Below are 18095 nucleotides of genomic sequence, written 5' to 3'. Positions count from 1 at the left end.
AAATTTGTAATTTTTTTTTTTTTACCTTTAAACTCTTTGAAAGATCTATTTAGTCTATATCATTATTATATTTAGTATTTTATATGCCTTTATGCAAGTTTGTGTACATTTCTAAGCGAATAACAACATATGCACTCAAAAACCTGTTTATTATGTAGAAGACTGCATGCTTTAACAAGTATAACCATAACTTTTCCTTAATTTTGAGCATGTAAACAGCCATTGTTGATTCATCTGGCCAGAGTACTGGACAAACTGTGCAAACAACTGTCTGTACTAGGTATTTACACCACAGTTTCCGCTGAACACAAACCGTTATTAGTGGCTCAGTCAGCACTCAAAAGTACAGAGTTGTGAAATAAATTCACATGCTGTTTTCTCATATATCTTATCAGCTTTCAGAGGCAGCTGGTCATTCAGATAAAGCCTCATACTGTACGTTTAATAGAAAGATCACTCTTTCAGCAGAACAGCATTTAGTTCAGGGTACAGTTTAAAACCACCACCACATGGGTTTTGACAGTCTTTTTATTGATAATACTGATAACATCTTAATACATTTCCTATAGCACGCATAGAGAGAAAAAAAGGGAGAGCACATTGGAAGAACAGAAATGAATATTAATGAAAAGAATCAGGAGAAAAGATTTCATAACGATCAAATTTCTGAATAAAATCCACATCATCCCGTTGCAGGATTTGAGATTATATACAAAAAAAAACAACAACAAAAAACTCCTCTGAAAAGTTGGAAGGCTGATCTTCAGAGAAATGCAGTTAGACTTGAGCAAAATATTATAAAAGACATTGGGAGAAAATGTGAATACTACAAATACCAATGGGCTTGATGTTGTAAGAGCAGCAATGCGTCACCACTAGAGAAACACAACACTGATTCACTCTTTCACATGTGTGTAACACACTCAGATACACACCAGCTTCCCAATAGAGGCCTGATTTAATCAGATCACTTCAACTGTTCAGGCCATTGTGTTTTGATAACAGATTAAACACTCATTTGGTGGTTGTTCAGTGTATATACAGGGGTGCGAACTCCGGTCCAGAACCGATATTTAGGTTTCATTATTTGTTAGTGCATTAAAATTGCATTTCTGTTTTTAGGCAGAAAAATGAGTGAATTCTTGGAGATCTTGTTACGCTGTGGTAAAGAGCGCCTCCTAATGGATTAGACAGCATTTGAGCGAAGCACAATGAAGGTTGTTGATTAAATGACATTAAACACAGACATAATTCGAGGTCCCTTTTGTAGACTGGCAGCCAAAGCAAGATCCATTCCTTAATAAAAACACATGCATAACGTGACCTAGTGTGATAGTGGCATACGCTGCGATTGACCCAAGCTTATAAACACGCCATTTTCACATTTTCTATGGGTGCAACCAACACTGCTCAAACAACAACAAATGCCTATATAAAAGCATGCCATACAATCAGAATAGTTGTTTTACCATGATAGTCATTGTCATTATCATAATTTTTAGACAAAAATAGTTATATGCACTTACAAAGCTCGGAAAATAGATCAAATCACCAGCATTCAGTATAAAATAAACGAAAAAAAAAAAGAGTCACCAAAATGTATTACTGTGAAGTTGACGTTCATGCAAATAGTTTCCACTTATAAGATAAGTTAACACTATGCAGTGGTAGTTTTTACAAGATATCTATTTGTTGAACGGTTTTATTCTCAATTATTGTCTGCAATACTATACACACATAAGAAAGAAATAACAACAATGGTTCATCGACATGCGGATGTTGTATTTGTCACCATTTACAGAGTTTTAAACTCTCATTCAATTGGACATGATAGTCACATCTCAAAGTTAAATTCAAAGAATAGTTCACGTAAAAAAATACATTTTGTTAAAAATGGTCTCTCCCTCAGGCCATCCAAGATGTAGATGAGTTTGTTTTATCATCAGGACAGATTCAGAGAAATTTTGCATTTCATCTCTTGTTCACTCTGCAGTGAATGGGTGCCGTCAGAATGAGAGTCAAAACAGCTGATAAAAAATATCACAATAATCCACACCACTCCAGTCAATCAATTAACATTTTAATTGGAAAATTGTTGTTACTTTTTATCTATTGCTTCCGGCTAAAATACGAGTGCATAATGCATAATAACACTTCCTCCAGTGAGTGAGTCTATCCTCTGTTGTCCTCTCACATCCAAATACACCCAAATATTTGTTTAGAATGGTTTTCACTTGTAAATGGTACTTGATTTCTGAATATTTCACTTCTGATACATACAAAATGACTTTTTCACTGGAGAAAACAATATTATGGATTGCTGGAAACAAGGGTAGAAGTTAAAAACATCTTGATGGATTTGTTAACTGATGGACTGGAGTGGTGTGGATTATTGTGATGTTTTTATCAGCTGTTAGGACTCTCATTCTGATGGCACCCATTCACTGCAGAGGATCTACTGGTGAACAAGTGATGTGATGCTAAATTTCTACAACTCTGTTCAACAGCCTGGATGGTAGATTTTCAGCAAAGCTTTATTTTTGGGTGAACTATTCCTTTAAAATCAACAAAACACACTGAGCAGCCTCAACAAACGTCATGTGACTTCAGGTAGCCCACGTTCAGTAGGAGAGAAAAGTTTTGACAAAAACGAACAGTACCAGTTGTCAGGAAGCCCCCTAGTCAATCCACATAAGACTGTCTTCCAGTTCTGCTAGACAGAAGGACAACGCTTATAAAAACATCCTTACAATCCGCTGGAAAATCTCGCTCTGTGCGTTATGGCTTTCAACACTTTAATATAGTGACGATGCTTTCACATTCAGGATATCAGTGCCATTGTATTGTAGAACCACACACACGTACACACGCACACACACTTACACGCTTTAAAAAAACAACACAAAAGAATAAAACCGCCTTAATTACACCACGTAAATTAAATATAAAATGTTCCTGCGTGTACAGAACAAAAAGAAAACAAAGAATGATAGTTGTAGGTGCCTGAGTCGAGTGAATCGCAACGTTCCTGTGGCACGTTAAAATTCACAGGTTTCTGATCACCCAGGGATCCAGAATGGCTATTTAGATCTCAAACACACTTGGCCAGCGAACAGCAGTAAATCAGCTGCTTCTTTAAATTAAAGGCCCTTAAAAACAACATGCTGTACTCTTTCGAAACATCTTACAAGATCCCTTGAGAGAAAAAAAAACAAGCTCAAACAGATATTCCTAGTCTCACAGACCACCAAAACTCACACAAAACCAGATCAGCATTGATTGTCAATAAGAAGAACACATCAGCTGCTGGTCATCAAGGGCCAAATACATGAGATTATGCTCTGATTTAAAGAGAAACAGCTCTTTTTGAAGGAAATTCAACTTGGCAACCTGCAGATATATGTATATATATATATGAGGCGATTCTCAATGATGTGATGTCAGCTGCCGCCAAGGGATCTGATTGGTGAGTGACCTGATAATACACACACTGATCACGGTGACAGAAAATCTGCTCGCCACCATATTCGTGAGAAAATTTACTGAGTTTTGTACCTTAAAACCACGTGTGTGCTGCTGCTTTTTTACTTTAAACAGCCAGCCGCGAACTTGAACACATACAGCACTGCCGAAATAGACTTTAGATTACTTGAACACAAAAAAAATTAAAAATGTAATCCATGCTTAAAAAAAAAAAAAAAGAGAAAAAAAATAAGTGTTTTAAAACATAACATCAGTAATTTGACCATCAAATATACAATCTCAAGAACAACAGCAATACTTAGAATCGCGACGGAAGTAATAATCATATATAATCAATAGTAGTAACAATAGCAATAAATACAATAATAATAATAAGGATATTTTTATTAAAACAGGATCTAATGTGTTTGGGAGTACCTGGGCAAAGGGGGCATAAGGCCAGTGAAGACGAGCGTGAAGGACCGTGGATAAGAAGGCAATCGTGCGGGTTATTAGAACTCTAGTCTATGATCGCTCTCGAAGAAGATTAATATATGTGGTGCTGCTCTTTCGTCGGTGGAGAGTCTTGGCATAAAGAGGTTCGGTCGGGAGCGTGCTGGGCGGAGTCAGAGGTGAGGGGGGTTCTGGACGCTGTGTTGAGCAGCCCAGCAGGTAGAGAGATAACTGTGGGTTTGCATGCAGGGGAGGACGGCTGTGTCCAGCGTTGGAAGGCTGGAGGATACGGAGCGCTCCGACGCTGGACCTCTGCTGCCGTCCTATCAGTCCTCCGTGAAGGACACTCGCATCTATAGGATCGGTTGCAGGGCTGCTCTGAAATACAAAAACACAGAAACACTGTTTTTAATCTGCTCTCGCTGAATGTTATAAAAATAGATCAAATAAATTATACATATATTAAAAAATTTTTTTTTTTTTTTATAATAATAATAAAAAAAAAAAATAATAATAATAATAATAATAAAAAAAAAAATATATATATATATATATATATATATATATATATATATATATATATATATAAATAAAGTGTTTTTATTAATCTTTATTAATTCTTATAGAATTAATTTATCTGAATAAACTATTTTAATTAATAAAAATTACCTTAAACATGGATTTTTTGTATGAAATTATAATACTGTTCAAAAGTTTGAGGACTGTGATATTTTTTATGTTTTTGAAAGACTTTTTTTGAAAGTTTCGTATGCTCTTATGAGCAATTTTATTTATTTGTTTTTATTTATATTTTGAATTATTATTATTATTATTTTTATTTATTTTTTATTTAAATTTTAGTTAAAGTTTTGTAATTGTCTTTTTTTTGTCATTTTTTTTTATATGTCTACATATTTTTATTTCAATTTTAGTTATTTTATTACATCAAGTTAAACTAAATAAACGTTGCCTTGACAATAAGCTGAGATAAAATTAGTTTCTTTTTAATATATTCTATTTCAGGTAACAAAAATGTTTTTATGGTTTCTGTTTTAGTTAACTACTTATGTTTACCAAGGTTGCATCAAAACAGTAATATAATGAATTATTATTATAAATTTAAAGCTAAATTGTAACATTATTTAGTAAATGTATAATGCATGTTTGCTGAATAAAAAAAACGAATTCTCAATGAAATCTTAATTATTATAATGTATATTTTATATTTGTTTTTAATTTATGTATTTAACCATGTGCAATCTTGATATAGATCAGTACTCAAGTTCTTCTGTATTCTGGTGTCTAGATCTGTTCAGAATTCATTTTGACAACAACTAAAACAATCAAACTCTACTGAGAAACAGATTCGAATCCACACCAAAAGTACCAGTGTGAAAACAAAAAGTAAAAGCGTACAAAAAAATAAATAAAAATGCAATCCAGATCCAAAGCAACACCTTCACTGGAGAGGGGCAGCCGGTGCACCGGAGCAGTGGAAATGAACGTTCTGCCATTTGGAGTCCCGGCGGTGCCACACGCGAGTCTCCTCCGACTGGCTGCTGCGCGGCCGGCCCTGCCCGTCCACAAACTGAGTGAGGCGGATGTAAGCGATGCAGGCGGCGTCTTCTCCGATCAGGTGCACGTGAGGGTTCAGGATGGTGGTGTGGATGGGCTTGCTGTTCTTAGAAAGCACTGCGGAGAAACACACACACGCACACACAAACACACATGGAGAAAGATCACATGCATGGTGCTACTACCTTTTCTTGATATCCAAATGATTTAGTTTTTCTGCTTGATCACACTTACAGTTCTCAAAGTAGAATCTATGGAAGTCCATTCCCTCAACCAGGTTCCCCAAAGCCTCGGGTTCAAATGATGTCAGTCCAGGGTCACAGATTTTCCTGTTACAACCATCACACTGTGTATTATTATTCAGCTAGCTGCTATAAACGTGGATAGTTACTTTCATCTTACTCTAAATAAAACTGTTGCTCCACCATGCGAGCAGAACTGACTGTGGAAGAAGACAGTTTACACTAATGGTGCTACTTAACTTTCACTTAATTTAGTGCTCTTATGTTTATACAATATAGTATGTGTTGAAAAAGTTGTTTGTGTGTGTAAGGAAGTGTAACATAACATTGTATCTGTAACATACGCATAGGCATCAAAGTCCCCATTATTGATGGCTTCTATCAGCTGCTCCGTGATCTTGATGATTTCCTGTTTGCGTGCTGTAGAAGAAAACATGGACACATGTTAATACACGCATACGGTTCATGCCAAGTAGTCCCACCTTAGTTTCTATCTTTTTTTTTTTTTTACTCGAATTTTTAAAAAAAATATTTTTACTTAAGATATTGGAATATTTTCTTCTTTACATTAAAAGACGTGAATTGAAACCCCAATAAATTCAAAAAGCTTAAAATGGACCAAAAAAAAACATGTAAATAAAATAAAAATGGACAATATATGACAGCCTTTATTAATCAATGGTGTATATTATTTAAATAAATATTTTATGCTGCATTTATTTGATCAAAAATTGTATTGGAAAATATTATTACAATTTAAAATAACTGTTTTCTGTTTTAACGAATTTTATAATGTAATTTATTCCTGTGATGTAAAGCTGAATTTTCAGCCTCCAGTCTTCAGTGTCACATGATCTTCAGAAATCATTCTAATAGGCTGATTTGCTGCTCAAGAAACATTTCTAAATATGATCAATGCTGAAAACAGTTGTGCTGCTTGTCATTAATCTTTGATCGATAGAATACAGGTGATATAGATTATATATTTGATAGATAGCAGTAGCACATGTTCCGCCCCAACTTCCTGTCTCAGCAGGAAATACATCAGCACATGAAAGAAAAGGTCAGAAAGGTCACGTCCTCCTAACTCCAGACCTGAGAGGCTGAGAGAGATTTAACACAAACCAGATCTGCTGTGGACTTACCTAGTTTCTCAGTCATGATCTTTAGTCTAGACCTTCATCCATTCCTCCTCAATACTCTGACTAAACTCTCTCTCCTGAAGACAACCGTATTCATCTAATCAACATCTCCACCAGTTTCCTCCTCCTCCTCCTCATCTTCTGTCTCTTCCTTGTTAACCACATGGAGTTAGTTGAGCTATTCCTGGATCCTTCGATACGGCTTACTTCTCGTTTCCTCACCCTCACTCACTCACTCCCTCCCTTCATGGTTTCCTGCTCCAGTTTAGATGAGCTTAGTGGCTCCGACACGTCCTTCAGCTTCTCCTTGTCAATCTGACACCACAGGCCTGAGCTGAAGTCTCTGACTGTGGCTTCAGCTTTGATAAATGCCCCACTTCCTTCAAGCGGATGTGTATGGAAGTGCATCACATTTCTGCCTTCATAAATGTCGCTTCAGATGCTTAGATGTTGTGTTTTATCAGGGAAAACTGCCTCCTGCTACTTCTGAATGTCATATGCTGGTTACAGGGTTGATGGGAGTTCAACTGCAGACTGTTAAGGGCCTGATATACTCATGAAGTAGTTATTTTTCATTCCTCGCTGTGTGGTAAAAAGATGTTTGATGTAACGAGCAGTGGTATACTGTCCGACACCCCACACATTGCTGGGAATGGTGTTTAGATGAATATGAATATGCTGCACACTCTCCTCTCAATAACAAAATAATCAACAAAAATAACAGTGGAGGAAAACAGAATTTGATCATAGGGATGTGGATATGTTTGTACCAGATCTGCAATTCATCCGTCTAGTCACATCACGTTTATTTATATAGCCCTTTATACTAGTATATTTATACAAGGTAATATTTGGAATTTTTAATTACCGACAAGGGCCAAAAAGTTTTGCTGTTTTGAGGTGTGTCCAAAGCGGACTTTTATTTTAACAGTGAACAGGACCTTTATTTTGACAGCATTGGTGGCCATCTTTAAAACGCCCCTCGGGTATACAAGTGTAGCTCCTTATCTCTTTGAATGGGGAAACATCAAATTCTCCAAAACTGCTCGTCAAGCTTACGATTAAATTTCATATTTGAAATCACCAATGAAATCTGACAACGGTCTAATAAATGTTATTATTAATAAATGCTCTTTTGCTCAGAGGACGGGGCTTCGTTCAATAGAGCGACCATATTGAGTGTTGCATTTTTCCCCATTTAAAACTACACTAGTGACATGTCTTGTGTCTTTTCTCCATCTTTAATATACTGTCTCTATTTAATGGTTTTAATAATGAATTGTTAGACAGAAGAACTGTTAAACAAAGAAAGTAAATTTATACCAAAGAACTGTAGCGCTTCTTTTTCTATTGTTAGTACTGATAGTCATCTAAATAGTTTATTTTACAAATTTTTTTTTTCAGTTTTCTTTTTTAATAATTTTCAAATTATTTATTTATTAAATATTACGCTTGTGCTTTTTCTATATTTAAATGTAATTTTTACAGTTCATAGGACTTTTATTTTGACAGCACTAAGAATGTCAGCATTCCAGATAGTGTCACTTTAGATTAGCATTGCAGAATTACAGTTTCTTCTATAAAGCAGCTCAAAAGAGTGTTCAAGTTTTTATTTGCATATGACCTTAATGGACTGAACAAAAGTAATGAACCAGAGAAGAGAAGAGCCTCAAAGCCACACTAACACATTACATAACAGCCATGGACCAGTGGTAGCTGGAAACTGTAAACCAGCCTGAGCAAGATGTTTTGAACTCTTTACAAAGTTTGTTTGAAATGATCAGGGCCTTTAATGTGCACCGTGGATTTGAGCTTATGCTATAAGCACACACACACTATATACTCACTCTGTGCAGACACAAAGGGGGGCGGGGGGGAGGAGGTTTGGGGAGGGGGGCCTGAGGTTCGAGAGGAAGGCGACTCTGTCTGAGGTTGCGGGACAGGTGCACGGCCCACACAGCTCACCAGATCTGTGAACCGGGCTGAGCAGGTTGGGAAAGGGAGGAATGCATTAACACACCATGAGAGACAGAGAGATGGACAACATGTGAAGAGTAACATCAGACAAATAACAAGATGCATGGGGCAGTGGTTTCTGACTGAACAGGATATGAATCAATAACAAGGGTCAACACTTGGGCCAACAGATGGTACACGAACAGGGTCCAGCATTAAAAGTGCATGTTCTACCTGTTGAACACCTAAGGAAATGAGCTATACTGTACACCATGTACAGTCACATTATAATTTTAACTGTGGCCTAGAAAATGTTTTAATAGACATGGAGGGGGTCGACTCATGGGGCCTGACATATTAATGTCATACAGTCTGACTACCTGAATACTATTCACTTTATCTTCATAAATCTTAATTATTCACTTTATCTTAAAAACTAACTTAATAACCCTGTTCCTGGAAATTGACAGCTTAAAAATTACTTTATTAATCAATTATTTTATTGAATATTATTTTAATATTATTATATATTATTATATTTAGCATTTTATACAAATTAAATTAATAATTAGAATATTTATCATCAAGCTAAAATATTTAACAAGCTAATACATTTAAATACTAGATTAATTAATGTATATGAATAACTAATTATTACAAAGTGATCACTTTAATAACAAACCATATTTTGATCATGAAGTTAATTAAAATATATGACTAATTTATTTAACTATTTATAAGTTACATTAATACTTTAAAGTATAAAAAAAGATTCTGAAAATATTTAATTAAAATTCAAATGAACAATTACAAACTAATGAATTTAATTGAATTATGAAGATTAGTAATAATTATAATCTTATCAATTGAAATGGGTAACAGTATTATTATTATTATTATTCAATTACTATTTAAGTCAACTAATACTTATTAATTAATTATTAAAAAAGGGATTCCTTGAATGTCAAAAACAATAAAACTACACTGCGCTAGCCAAAAACATCCGTGGACCCTGTGCATGAGCGTCTGTGCTCAGGTCTACAGGGGGCGCTATACTCACTCTGCATGATGGGGGTCTGTGGAGGGGATTGTGTGGAGCAGTGTTAATTTCGTTGACTAAATATTTTCGTCATTATTTTCGTCACGAATATATTTTTGCTGACGAAAACGAAACGAAAACTAAAATAGAAGGCACTGATGGAGACTAAAACTATGACTAAATTGATTGACATTATCGTCAACGAATAAAGGACGAGACGAAAATAGACTGTGACGAAAATCAAATCAGCAGACGGGAGAGATGCGAGGAATGAGCAAAAGAACCGGCAAAACAGAACAGACTGCATGAGAGAAGAGAACCAATCAGAGCCTGACTTATTGAGACGTGAAGCGAAGGTTTTCAGTTTTTATGAGCTCCCGGGAAGTCGGCATTCGAAGAGGTGATAGGGACTTTAAGCAACAGCCTCTGGTGGAACGGCAACGCCATTCTGGCGTTGTATTGCGCCTGCGCGAATTTAACTGCTACTTTGTGACGTTCTAATTTAACGGTCTACTACGGGAGAACAGCTGATTTGCCAGAGTCGCTACAACGTGAGAGGTTAGGTAAATAAATGTTATGTTTTTAGACTTATTTACATCATACAATATTAAAAACTCCTCTTCTGACAAAAGATTGTCATTTAACGCCAAAAGCAATCCTTCTCTTGCTTTTTTAAATTATATATTTTTTTTGGATCTCAATAAATGAATTAATGCTGCGTTGCGCTGTTCTGTTTTACCGTTGCTTAGTGACTTTTACGTTCTTGGCTACAGCGGTGTGACGGCAAACTTCCGGTCGCCGTAGCCGTTCCATTCGCAGCTGTTGCTTAAAGTCCCTACTGTCTAAAAGAGCGACAAAATGTCCACAGCTCACTTCACGTTTGACGACGAACAAAACAAAACAAAGTGTAATGCACGCAGAGCGCTCATTCGTGGCAAGAACACAACCAATTTGAAAAGACATTTACAGACGAGCCACTCGGACATTTTCTCAAATGTAATTTCACAACGATGTTCTTTTGTTTATTGAGCTAAGCAAAATTGGAATAGTGCAGTGCGTAGATGTTGTAGCATTAAATATTACGAACTGAAAAGTACTGTAAAATAGCCCCTTCTTCAAATTAGATGCGAGCACAATACTAATACGTAATATCATGATAAATACATTTGATTAATACTAATGTTTAGTATATTTTATAATGTTCTACTTGTTGACAATATCACAAATATTTCTATATTAGTCATGTGAAACATGAATGTTCACATCCTATCATTATACATACAAATCTAGCAATATTGTAGTATTTAAAACATACAATATTGCTAGACAAATGAATACCTTATAAAATCTTGTTACTTTTTTTATCCACCTAGCTGCCAACTTATTAAATATTTACTTTAAATGTATGCACTTATTGTTCAGCTCAGCTGTAAACTTTAAGGTCCTGGACCTAACTTTATTTTTCTTTTATTGATGGTCAATTGGCAGCTAGTTATTGTTTACATTATCATGACAGTGTTTGTTGCTGCATACAAGCTTTTGAATCGAAATAAAGACACAGTTGTGTTGAAATAAAGTTGAATTTGTGTTTTATATATTTTGGTTAAGTTTGTTTCCTATACCAGTTGTAAAAAATTGTCTAGTAAATCTGTTATTGATTTTAGTCTTATTTTAGTCGACTAAAATACCAAGCAATTTTAGTCGACTAAAATACCAAGCAATTTTAGTCGACTAAAATAAGACTAAAATTAAAACAAATCAGATGACTAAAACTTGACTAAAACTAAAAAGAATTATAGTCAAAAGACTAAGACTAAAACTAAATTAAAATTTCGTGTCAAAATTAACACTGGTGTGGAGTGGGCAGCTGCTTCACTATTAGGCACGGCCGAGGGTCCCGAGCCCCTACGGGCACAGCCCAGGATGTCCGTCAGCTTGGTGGCTGTTTACACACGAGGGTAATGATGACCGATGGAAGGTGCGAGCAAGATGACAGAGACTCATCCAAACTCATGTGCATGCCATTCCACTTGCTTTCTCAGGGGGGCAGTGCACACAACAACAGCAGGGATTTGATCAGCAAGAGAAAGTGGGTTGTTTTTAGATAAGCTTGTTAGCTTTTTAGCTCTTTTTATATAATTCGCCTCAAGAACAGCAAAGCTCATAAGAAGCTGGTTATTTTTCAGGGATTTGCTGAAGTTAGATGCCGTGCAATCCAGCCAGGACAAACCAAACGAGTGCAGACCAGACTTACAGAAGATGGCGGGGGCGGAGCCCAGAGATGATTGGCTGACTTCAGAAAGGGCTTTTACTGAACCGCTATCTAGACTTTTCCCTATTGAGCGGGAAGGAAAAGGTGGGAAGAGATTGGAAAGAGGAGACTGAGAAAGGAGGATGTGCAAAGATGGAACAGGGCACACCATTTAACCTACAATTGAGGCTGAGCCATTTACAAATCGTCCCGCCCACTTCTGAACGCGACATTTCCACACAACGAACCTACATTTACCCGTGTGAATAAAACACACATACACAAATCCTTAGCCCACATCTCTCACATTTTCAGTGTTCCTACGGATAAAAATACACCGAAGGTGTCCTGAAATGCATGTCCCAGGAGAGCAGGATGGCAGCGAGCAGAACTGAGCCAACACTTCTTACAAAACTTACAAACTCAGAGCAAGTCAAAAGGTCACAACAATGTCACAACAATGGCAGACGCAAAATACATTTCGTTACAATTAAAAGCGTCAGATTTTTCATATATGGATAGTCCAAAAACGGATTGATCATTGAACGAAGTGTCAATGTGTGCAAACCTGTGGCTGCAGCAAATAGCGCACTTTAAAGTTAATTATATAAATAAATAACTGAAAATAATACAAATATTTATTTTCTAAAAATGTGTAATAAAATATTTAAATTAATGAGATTTTTATTTTGTGACATTCGTTTTCAAAAGTTTGGTGTTGGTAAGATTTTTTATGTTTTTTTAAGAAGTCTCTTTTGCTCTTATATTTTGAAATATTATTCTGATTTAAAATAGTTTTCCACTTGAATATTTTTCCAAATGTAATTTATTCCTGTGATCAAAGCTGTATTTTCAGCATCATTACTCCAGTCTTCAGTGTCACATGATCCTTCAGAAATCATTCTAGTATGCTGATTTGCTGCTGTAAACGTTACTTATTGTTATCGATGCTGAACACAGTATTTTTGAAAGCTTAATTTGGTGGCAGACCTCAAACATTTGAACGATACTGTATTTCTGAGTGAAACAGGAGGTTGAAGAAGAAGAAAAAATGTATATTGCATCCATCAGGAACCGACTGGATTGTGAAAAGTGTCTTTATAGAGCTTGGTGATGTTTTCAGAAATACAAAGTTATCCGTAAAAAAACAAAAAACAAACAAACAGATGCCGCTCACCTTTGACGTCTTCATCCTCAATGGTGGTGTTGCTGCTGTCTGAAGATTCCTGCAGGACAGACAAAAGCAGTCAGTGTCCGACCCCACACCTTCACACACTCACACACACACACACACACAAACAAAACTTTTACAACCAAACAAACATCAACTAACTCCAATAAAGCAAAACCAGCACTACCACTGAGAGGAATGGGATAATCATCACCACAAATGCAGTCATACATATTACACTTGTAGTGTGTATACAGTCGAGAAGGTTTCATCCCAGGCTCAGCCGCCTGATGAGGCTATAACACAGCCATTCAATGAAAGCGAGCTCCTCTGTTGTGCATCTCCTCTTCTCTTTCCCAGATGGCAGCACTGAGAACGCAGCTGCAGCCGTCTGCACCCTCCCCTCTGCATGTAGCCAACCACCCACCCACACACACACAAATCCATTTAATAGCTCGCATTTAGCTTCTGATGTATTACAAATGCAAATGATTTAGCCCCGTCTGCTCATATTTCTCTCGACGGCTTCCCATGGGCGAGTTATCGACCCACCGCAGGCACCTTGAGGGTCTGATCCGCAGGCAAACGTACTGTCAGTCTTCAGCCAGCTGTGGCCATGCTTATGGGACAGGAGCTTTAGAGAGAGGATAGGAAACTTTTTTTACATTTTTTTTATCTGATTGGATGAGTCTGGGTTACGGGTTAACAGCTATGTTATTTAATTATTGTTAGAAACAATTAAAGTTTTTCTTAATATTTTGAAGTAGCTTCTATTTTTTTATTTCCAATTTTTATTTTAAATTCAGAAACATTTTTGTAATTTTTGTTGCTCGTTGTTTCATCATTTTTATAGGTCTTTTGTGTACATAGAAAAAGTCAAAGATCTTTGAGTTCAGCTCATGAAAAATGGGGGCAAAAACAAAAGTGTTGCGTTTATAATTTTGTTCAGTGTAGTTGATGTAATGTTTAAGTAACCAAAAATATTTTTTATTTTATTTTTTAGTTAACTATAATAACCCTTTGTTAAAAATAGAATAATTTTATTTAGCAATGACAATAGCAAAATAATATTTTTTAATTAATGATTATTAATCATACCATTGAAGTCAAAATGTAATAATAATAATAATACTACTACAATTAAAACAACTTTCCTTTTTGGAAAACTTAATGATCCAATCAATTGCCATTTTATACATTTACATCCATGTATTTGGCAGATGCTTTTATCCAATGCAACTTACATTGCATTTATTTTAGGGTACATTTTCTTACCATTTTATTTTTCTCAGATGAGCTATGGTTAGTTTCAAAGACAACTGAATGAAAATTATCCAAAAATATGGTAATTTTTGATCATGTTATGGCATAATTCAACAATTTCTTAAAAAAAGTTCATCAGAGGTCATTCCAAACCACATTAGAACAATATCAAGTCTATTTTTAACCAGTTTATTAGCATTTAACAATGCACCAGTTCATATTACTGTTCAAAAGTTTGGGGTCAGGAAGACTTATTGTATTTTCTATTTTTTTAATGTCACAAAATATTTATATTTCAAGTAAATGCTTTCTGTTAATCAAAGAAAAACATTCTGCACAAAAACAGTTTTCAACATTGATAATATTAAGCAAATCAGTATATTAGAATAATTTCTGAAGGATCATGTGACACTGAAGACTAAAGTAATGATGCTGAAAATTCAGCTTTGGAACAGAAATAAATTGCAATATATCCAAATAGAAATAGCAATAACATTTCACAATTTTGCTCTTTTTAACGTGCATTTTTAGAACAATTAAATTACATTTATAAAAAATAAAAAAAGAAACTTGCCAACCCCAAACCTTTGGAAAATAATGTGATTTTTTAATATAATTTATTGTTGTCTAAACGGTTTAATTTGAAAATATACAGTCATATTACTGAAATAAATTTCCCATGTGGAAGTTCAACTAATTTCTGCTTAAAACCATGTATGTATTGACTAACAAGAGTCAAAGGAAAACTCTGTTTCATTGTTTTACCTGAAACAATTAACACCGTGTTTTAAACCCCACACTCTTACCCGAACACTATCCTAATGCAACTGCACGCTCACCCACAAACCCAAAACTACGCCCTCGCTCGCACCACAGAATCAAGAGACCGGCAACAGACGACAGAAGCAGAGAGAGGAGGAGAGGAAGGTGGAGGATGAAAGAGAAGAGGATGGGGAAGGACGTGCGGAAGATGTACCTTGATCCCATCCACTGGGTTATGGATAACAGTGGTCTGAGGCTCCTAAAGAGAAAGAGAGAAGAAGAGACAGCGAGAAGAAGAGCAGCAAAATGAGATGGAGGTGAAAGATGGCAAGAATAAAACAAGTGTTAGCAAAAAAAGAGAGGGATGGAGAGAGAGAGCAGTCTCAGTTAGAACGAGAGAGAGAGAGGAAGGAGGTTATTAGTCGCTCTGGTTAAAGGCAGAGGACAGCCCAAGGTCAAAGCCCAACATCTGAAGCCAGTCCAGAGATGTGAACACATCCAGTCACAAATGCACAACTTTTTAAGAACTTTTGTATACTACGTGCATTCATTTAAAACAAAATGCATGGAACTCACAAAGATATTGTTTCAAGGTCAAATAAGCTCGAAAGGACTGTGAAATGTTCTAAACTAAATCAGAATATCAAAATAGTTCTCACTAATAATGTGTTAACACAACAATTATGCTTTTTAAGCTTTGCAAGAGACGTTTAGCTCATTAATCAATATAAGATGTTGAAAACCTGCGGCCAAAGCATCTATAATTGTCAAAAAATTTAGCTGGACACTCAAGACACACTTAAAAATATGCCTGAATATCACTGCATCAGAGCAGGGCTCCTGAATTGAGGGAACATTGTAAGTTGATTAAAAAAAAAAGCAAATTAATTAAAAATGTCAAATGAAAACAATTCTAAAAAATAAAAACAATCAAAATAAATTACATGCTAAAAAATATTAATTATTATATAATATAATCTGTTTACCTGCATTTTGTGTGAATATTAACTGACTGTTTTTTTAAGCTACTGAAGTATTAACTTTAAATCTAGGGGTAGATTTCAAGTAAATATTTTTGATCAGCTGGCAAATAGTTTGGGAATTCCTAAATTAAATTAAATTAAATTAAATTAAATTAAATTAAATTAAATTAAATTAAATTAAATTAAATTAAATTAAATTAAATTAAATTAAATTAAATTAAATTAAATTAAATTAAAACACACTTTAAGCAAAATGTTTTACAAAAAATAAAATAAAACACCTGTTACGTATGAACTTGTGTTTTCAGATCTTCTTTTTATATTTTGCAGACATTTTTAAATGTGACTCGAGTTGCCAAATTGTGAGGCTCTGAATAAAAAATAAAAATAAAATAATAATAATAATAATATAATCAGATATATGGTATTGTACTTATTGTAACTAAATGTCAATACATCAGACTTTACTGCAATAATAAGGTTATATAAAAAGAAGCAAAAATGCACAGACACGTACACACAAACACATATATTTAATGAAACATTATAACGATCATAATGAGAGTCAATAATAACTGAAACACAAAAAGCCAACATCTTAGTTTGGTTGTTTTTCCATTGATCCAAACAATGAAAAACACAACGTTCATGCACACACACACGAAGCTAACTGATGCTCAAAGCATCTGAATTCTCCAAATCTGGATTACTCATCGATCACAACATTAACATTGTTTCAATGCGCTTGTATTCAAGTCTCTGACAGACACACAGTGTCTACGACAGGTGGCCTGAGACACGCCAGACGCTGACACAGACAGACATGTGTGAGACAGGAGAAGGAAGCCAAAGCGACAGACGAGTCGGACGAGAAGAGGAGTGAGATGAGAGAGAACAAGAAGGTAAATACCAGAGCAGGAGAAGGGACGTTTCCTTTGGGACTGGTGACTATGCTGTTTTTGGCACTGTTTGACTGCGGCTGTGCAGAACACAAAACAGTGTTAAAGGGTGTCAGTGGGTGTTTCAGGGCGAGAAGAGAGAGAAATAACAGAGAGAGAGCAGGGTGATAATGTGAGGATTGTGTTCAATGTCTGAGCTCCACACTGGCTTAAAAACACAAGTGAACACAACAGGCTGACGCTCTTGGAGATTCATTTGTTCAAATACATTTGGATGAATCTCCTGAACCTCATTTCCATGTCAATGTCACATTTCACCACAGAATAAAAAAGACAAAACAAGATTTTTTGTGAGATCGTTCCAATTATTTGCTTTTTTGTCAATTACTATATGACAAATTAGCACATATGCCCCAATATTTCTGATTATCTTATGAAGCTGGATGTTTTCAGTTTTAATATTTTATCGTTTTTAAATAATTTAATAACGTAATAAGTATTATTATTATTATTATAATTATTATATTAATAATATTATTAATTGTACAACAGATAAAACTAAAGATAGAGCGATAGACCAAACAGATATTTGTAACAAGAGTTACAAATATATATTTTTTATATTTAATAATTAAGATTGTTAAATAACTGATTCATTAATTAAATCATTTCAATAATGGAACCACAAATAGATTGATGGAAAGATAAATATTTATAATATTTAATAAATAATTGTATTTATTATTAAAGTAGCTGATGCATTTATTATTTATTTTAATTTTATTTTTCAAATAGGGATTATCATTAGATTCTCATTAAACAATTATATGTACAAATTATATGTATTCTGTAAAGAAAAAATAATGAATTACCAAGGGTTTTAAATACTTTTTTTTT

The 18095-nt window shown here is 34.9% G+C and overlaps 1 protein-coding gene across 26 annotated transcripts in view; it reads right to left on the bottom strand.

Annotated features, from left to right (window-relative positions):
* Positions 1-510: 510 nt before the first annotated feature.
* The window catches only part of LOC127966071 (calcium/calmodulin-dependent protein kinase type II subunit beta), a 63383-nt gene continuing 45798 nt past the window's right edge, over positions 511-18095 (bottom strand). For 10 of the 26 annotated variants that reach the window (XM_052566905.1, XM_052566908.1, XM_052566914.1 and 7 more), the window contains 7 exons: positions 17210-17278; positions 15531-15575; positions 13298-13346; positions 6077-6152; positions 5725-5819; positions 5373-5607; positions 511-4293 (listed from right to left, as the gene is read on the bottom strand). In XM_052566905.1, the coding sequence (XP_052422865.1) occupies positions 5375-5607; positions 5725-5819; positions 6077-6152; positions 13298-13346; positions 15531-15575; positions 17210-17278 (567 nt within the window). In that variant the 3' untranslated portion in view covers positions 511-4293; positions 5373-5374. Of the gene's footprint in view, positions 4294-5372; positions 5608-5724; positions 5820-6076; positions 6153-8546; positions 8857-9890; positions 9929-11729; positions 11812-12123; positions 12205-13297; positions 13347-15530; positions 15576-17209; positions 17279-18095 lie in introns of those variants that run through there. The other 16 variants (XM_052566912.1, XM_052566916.1, XM_052566918.1 and 13 more) reach the window with 8 other exon arrangements.

This window comes from Carassius gibelio, chromosome B10 (assembly GCF_023724105.1).
Source record: "Carassius gibelio isolate Cgi1373 ecotype wild population from Czech Republic chromosome B10, carGib1.2-hapl.c, whole genome shotgun sequence".
Classification (NCBI taxonomy): Eukaryota; Metazoa; Chordata; class Actinopteri; order Cypriniformes; family Cyprinidae; genus Carassius; species Carassius gibelio.
The sequence above is the reverse complement of the archived record's forward strand: the minus strand, read 5'-3'. Positions and strand labels throughout refer to the sequence as shown.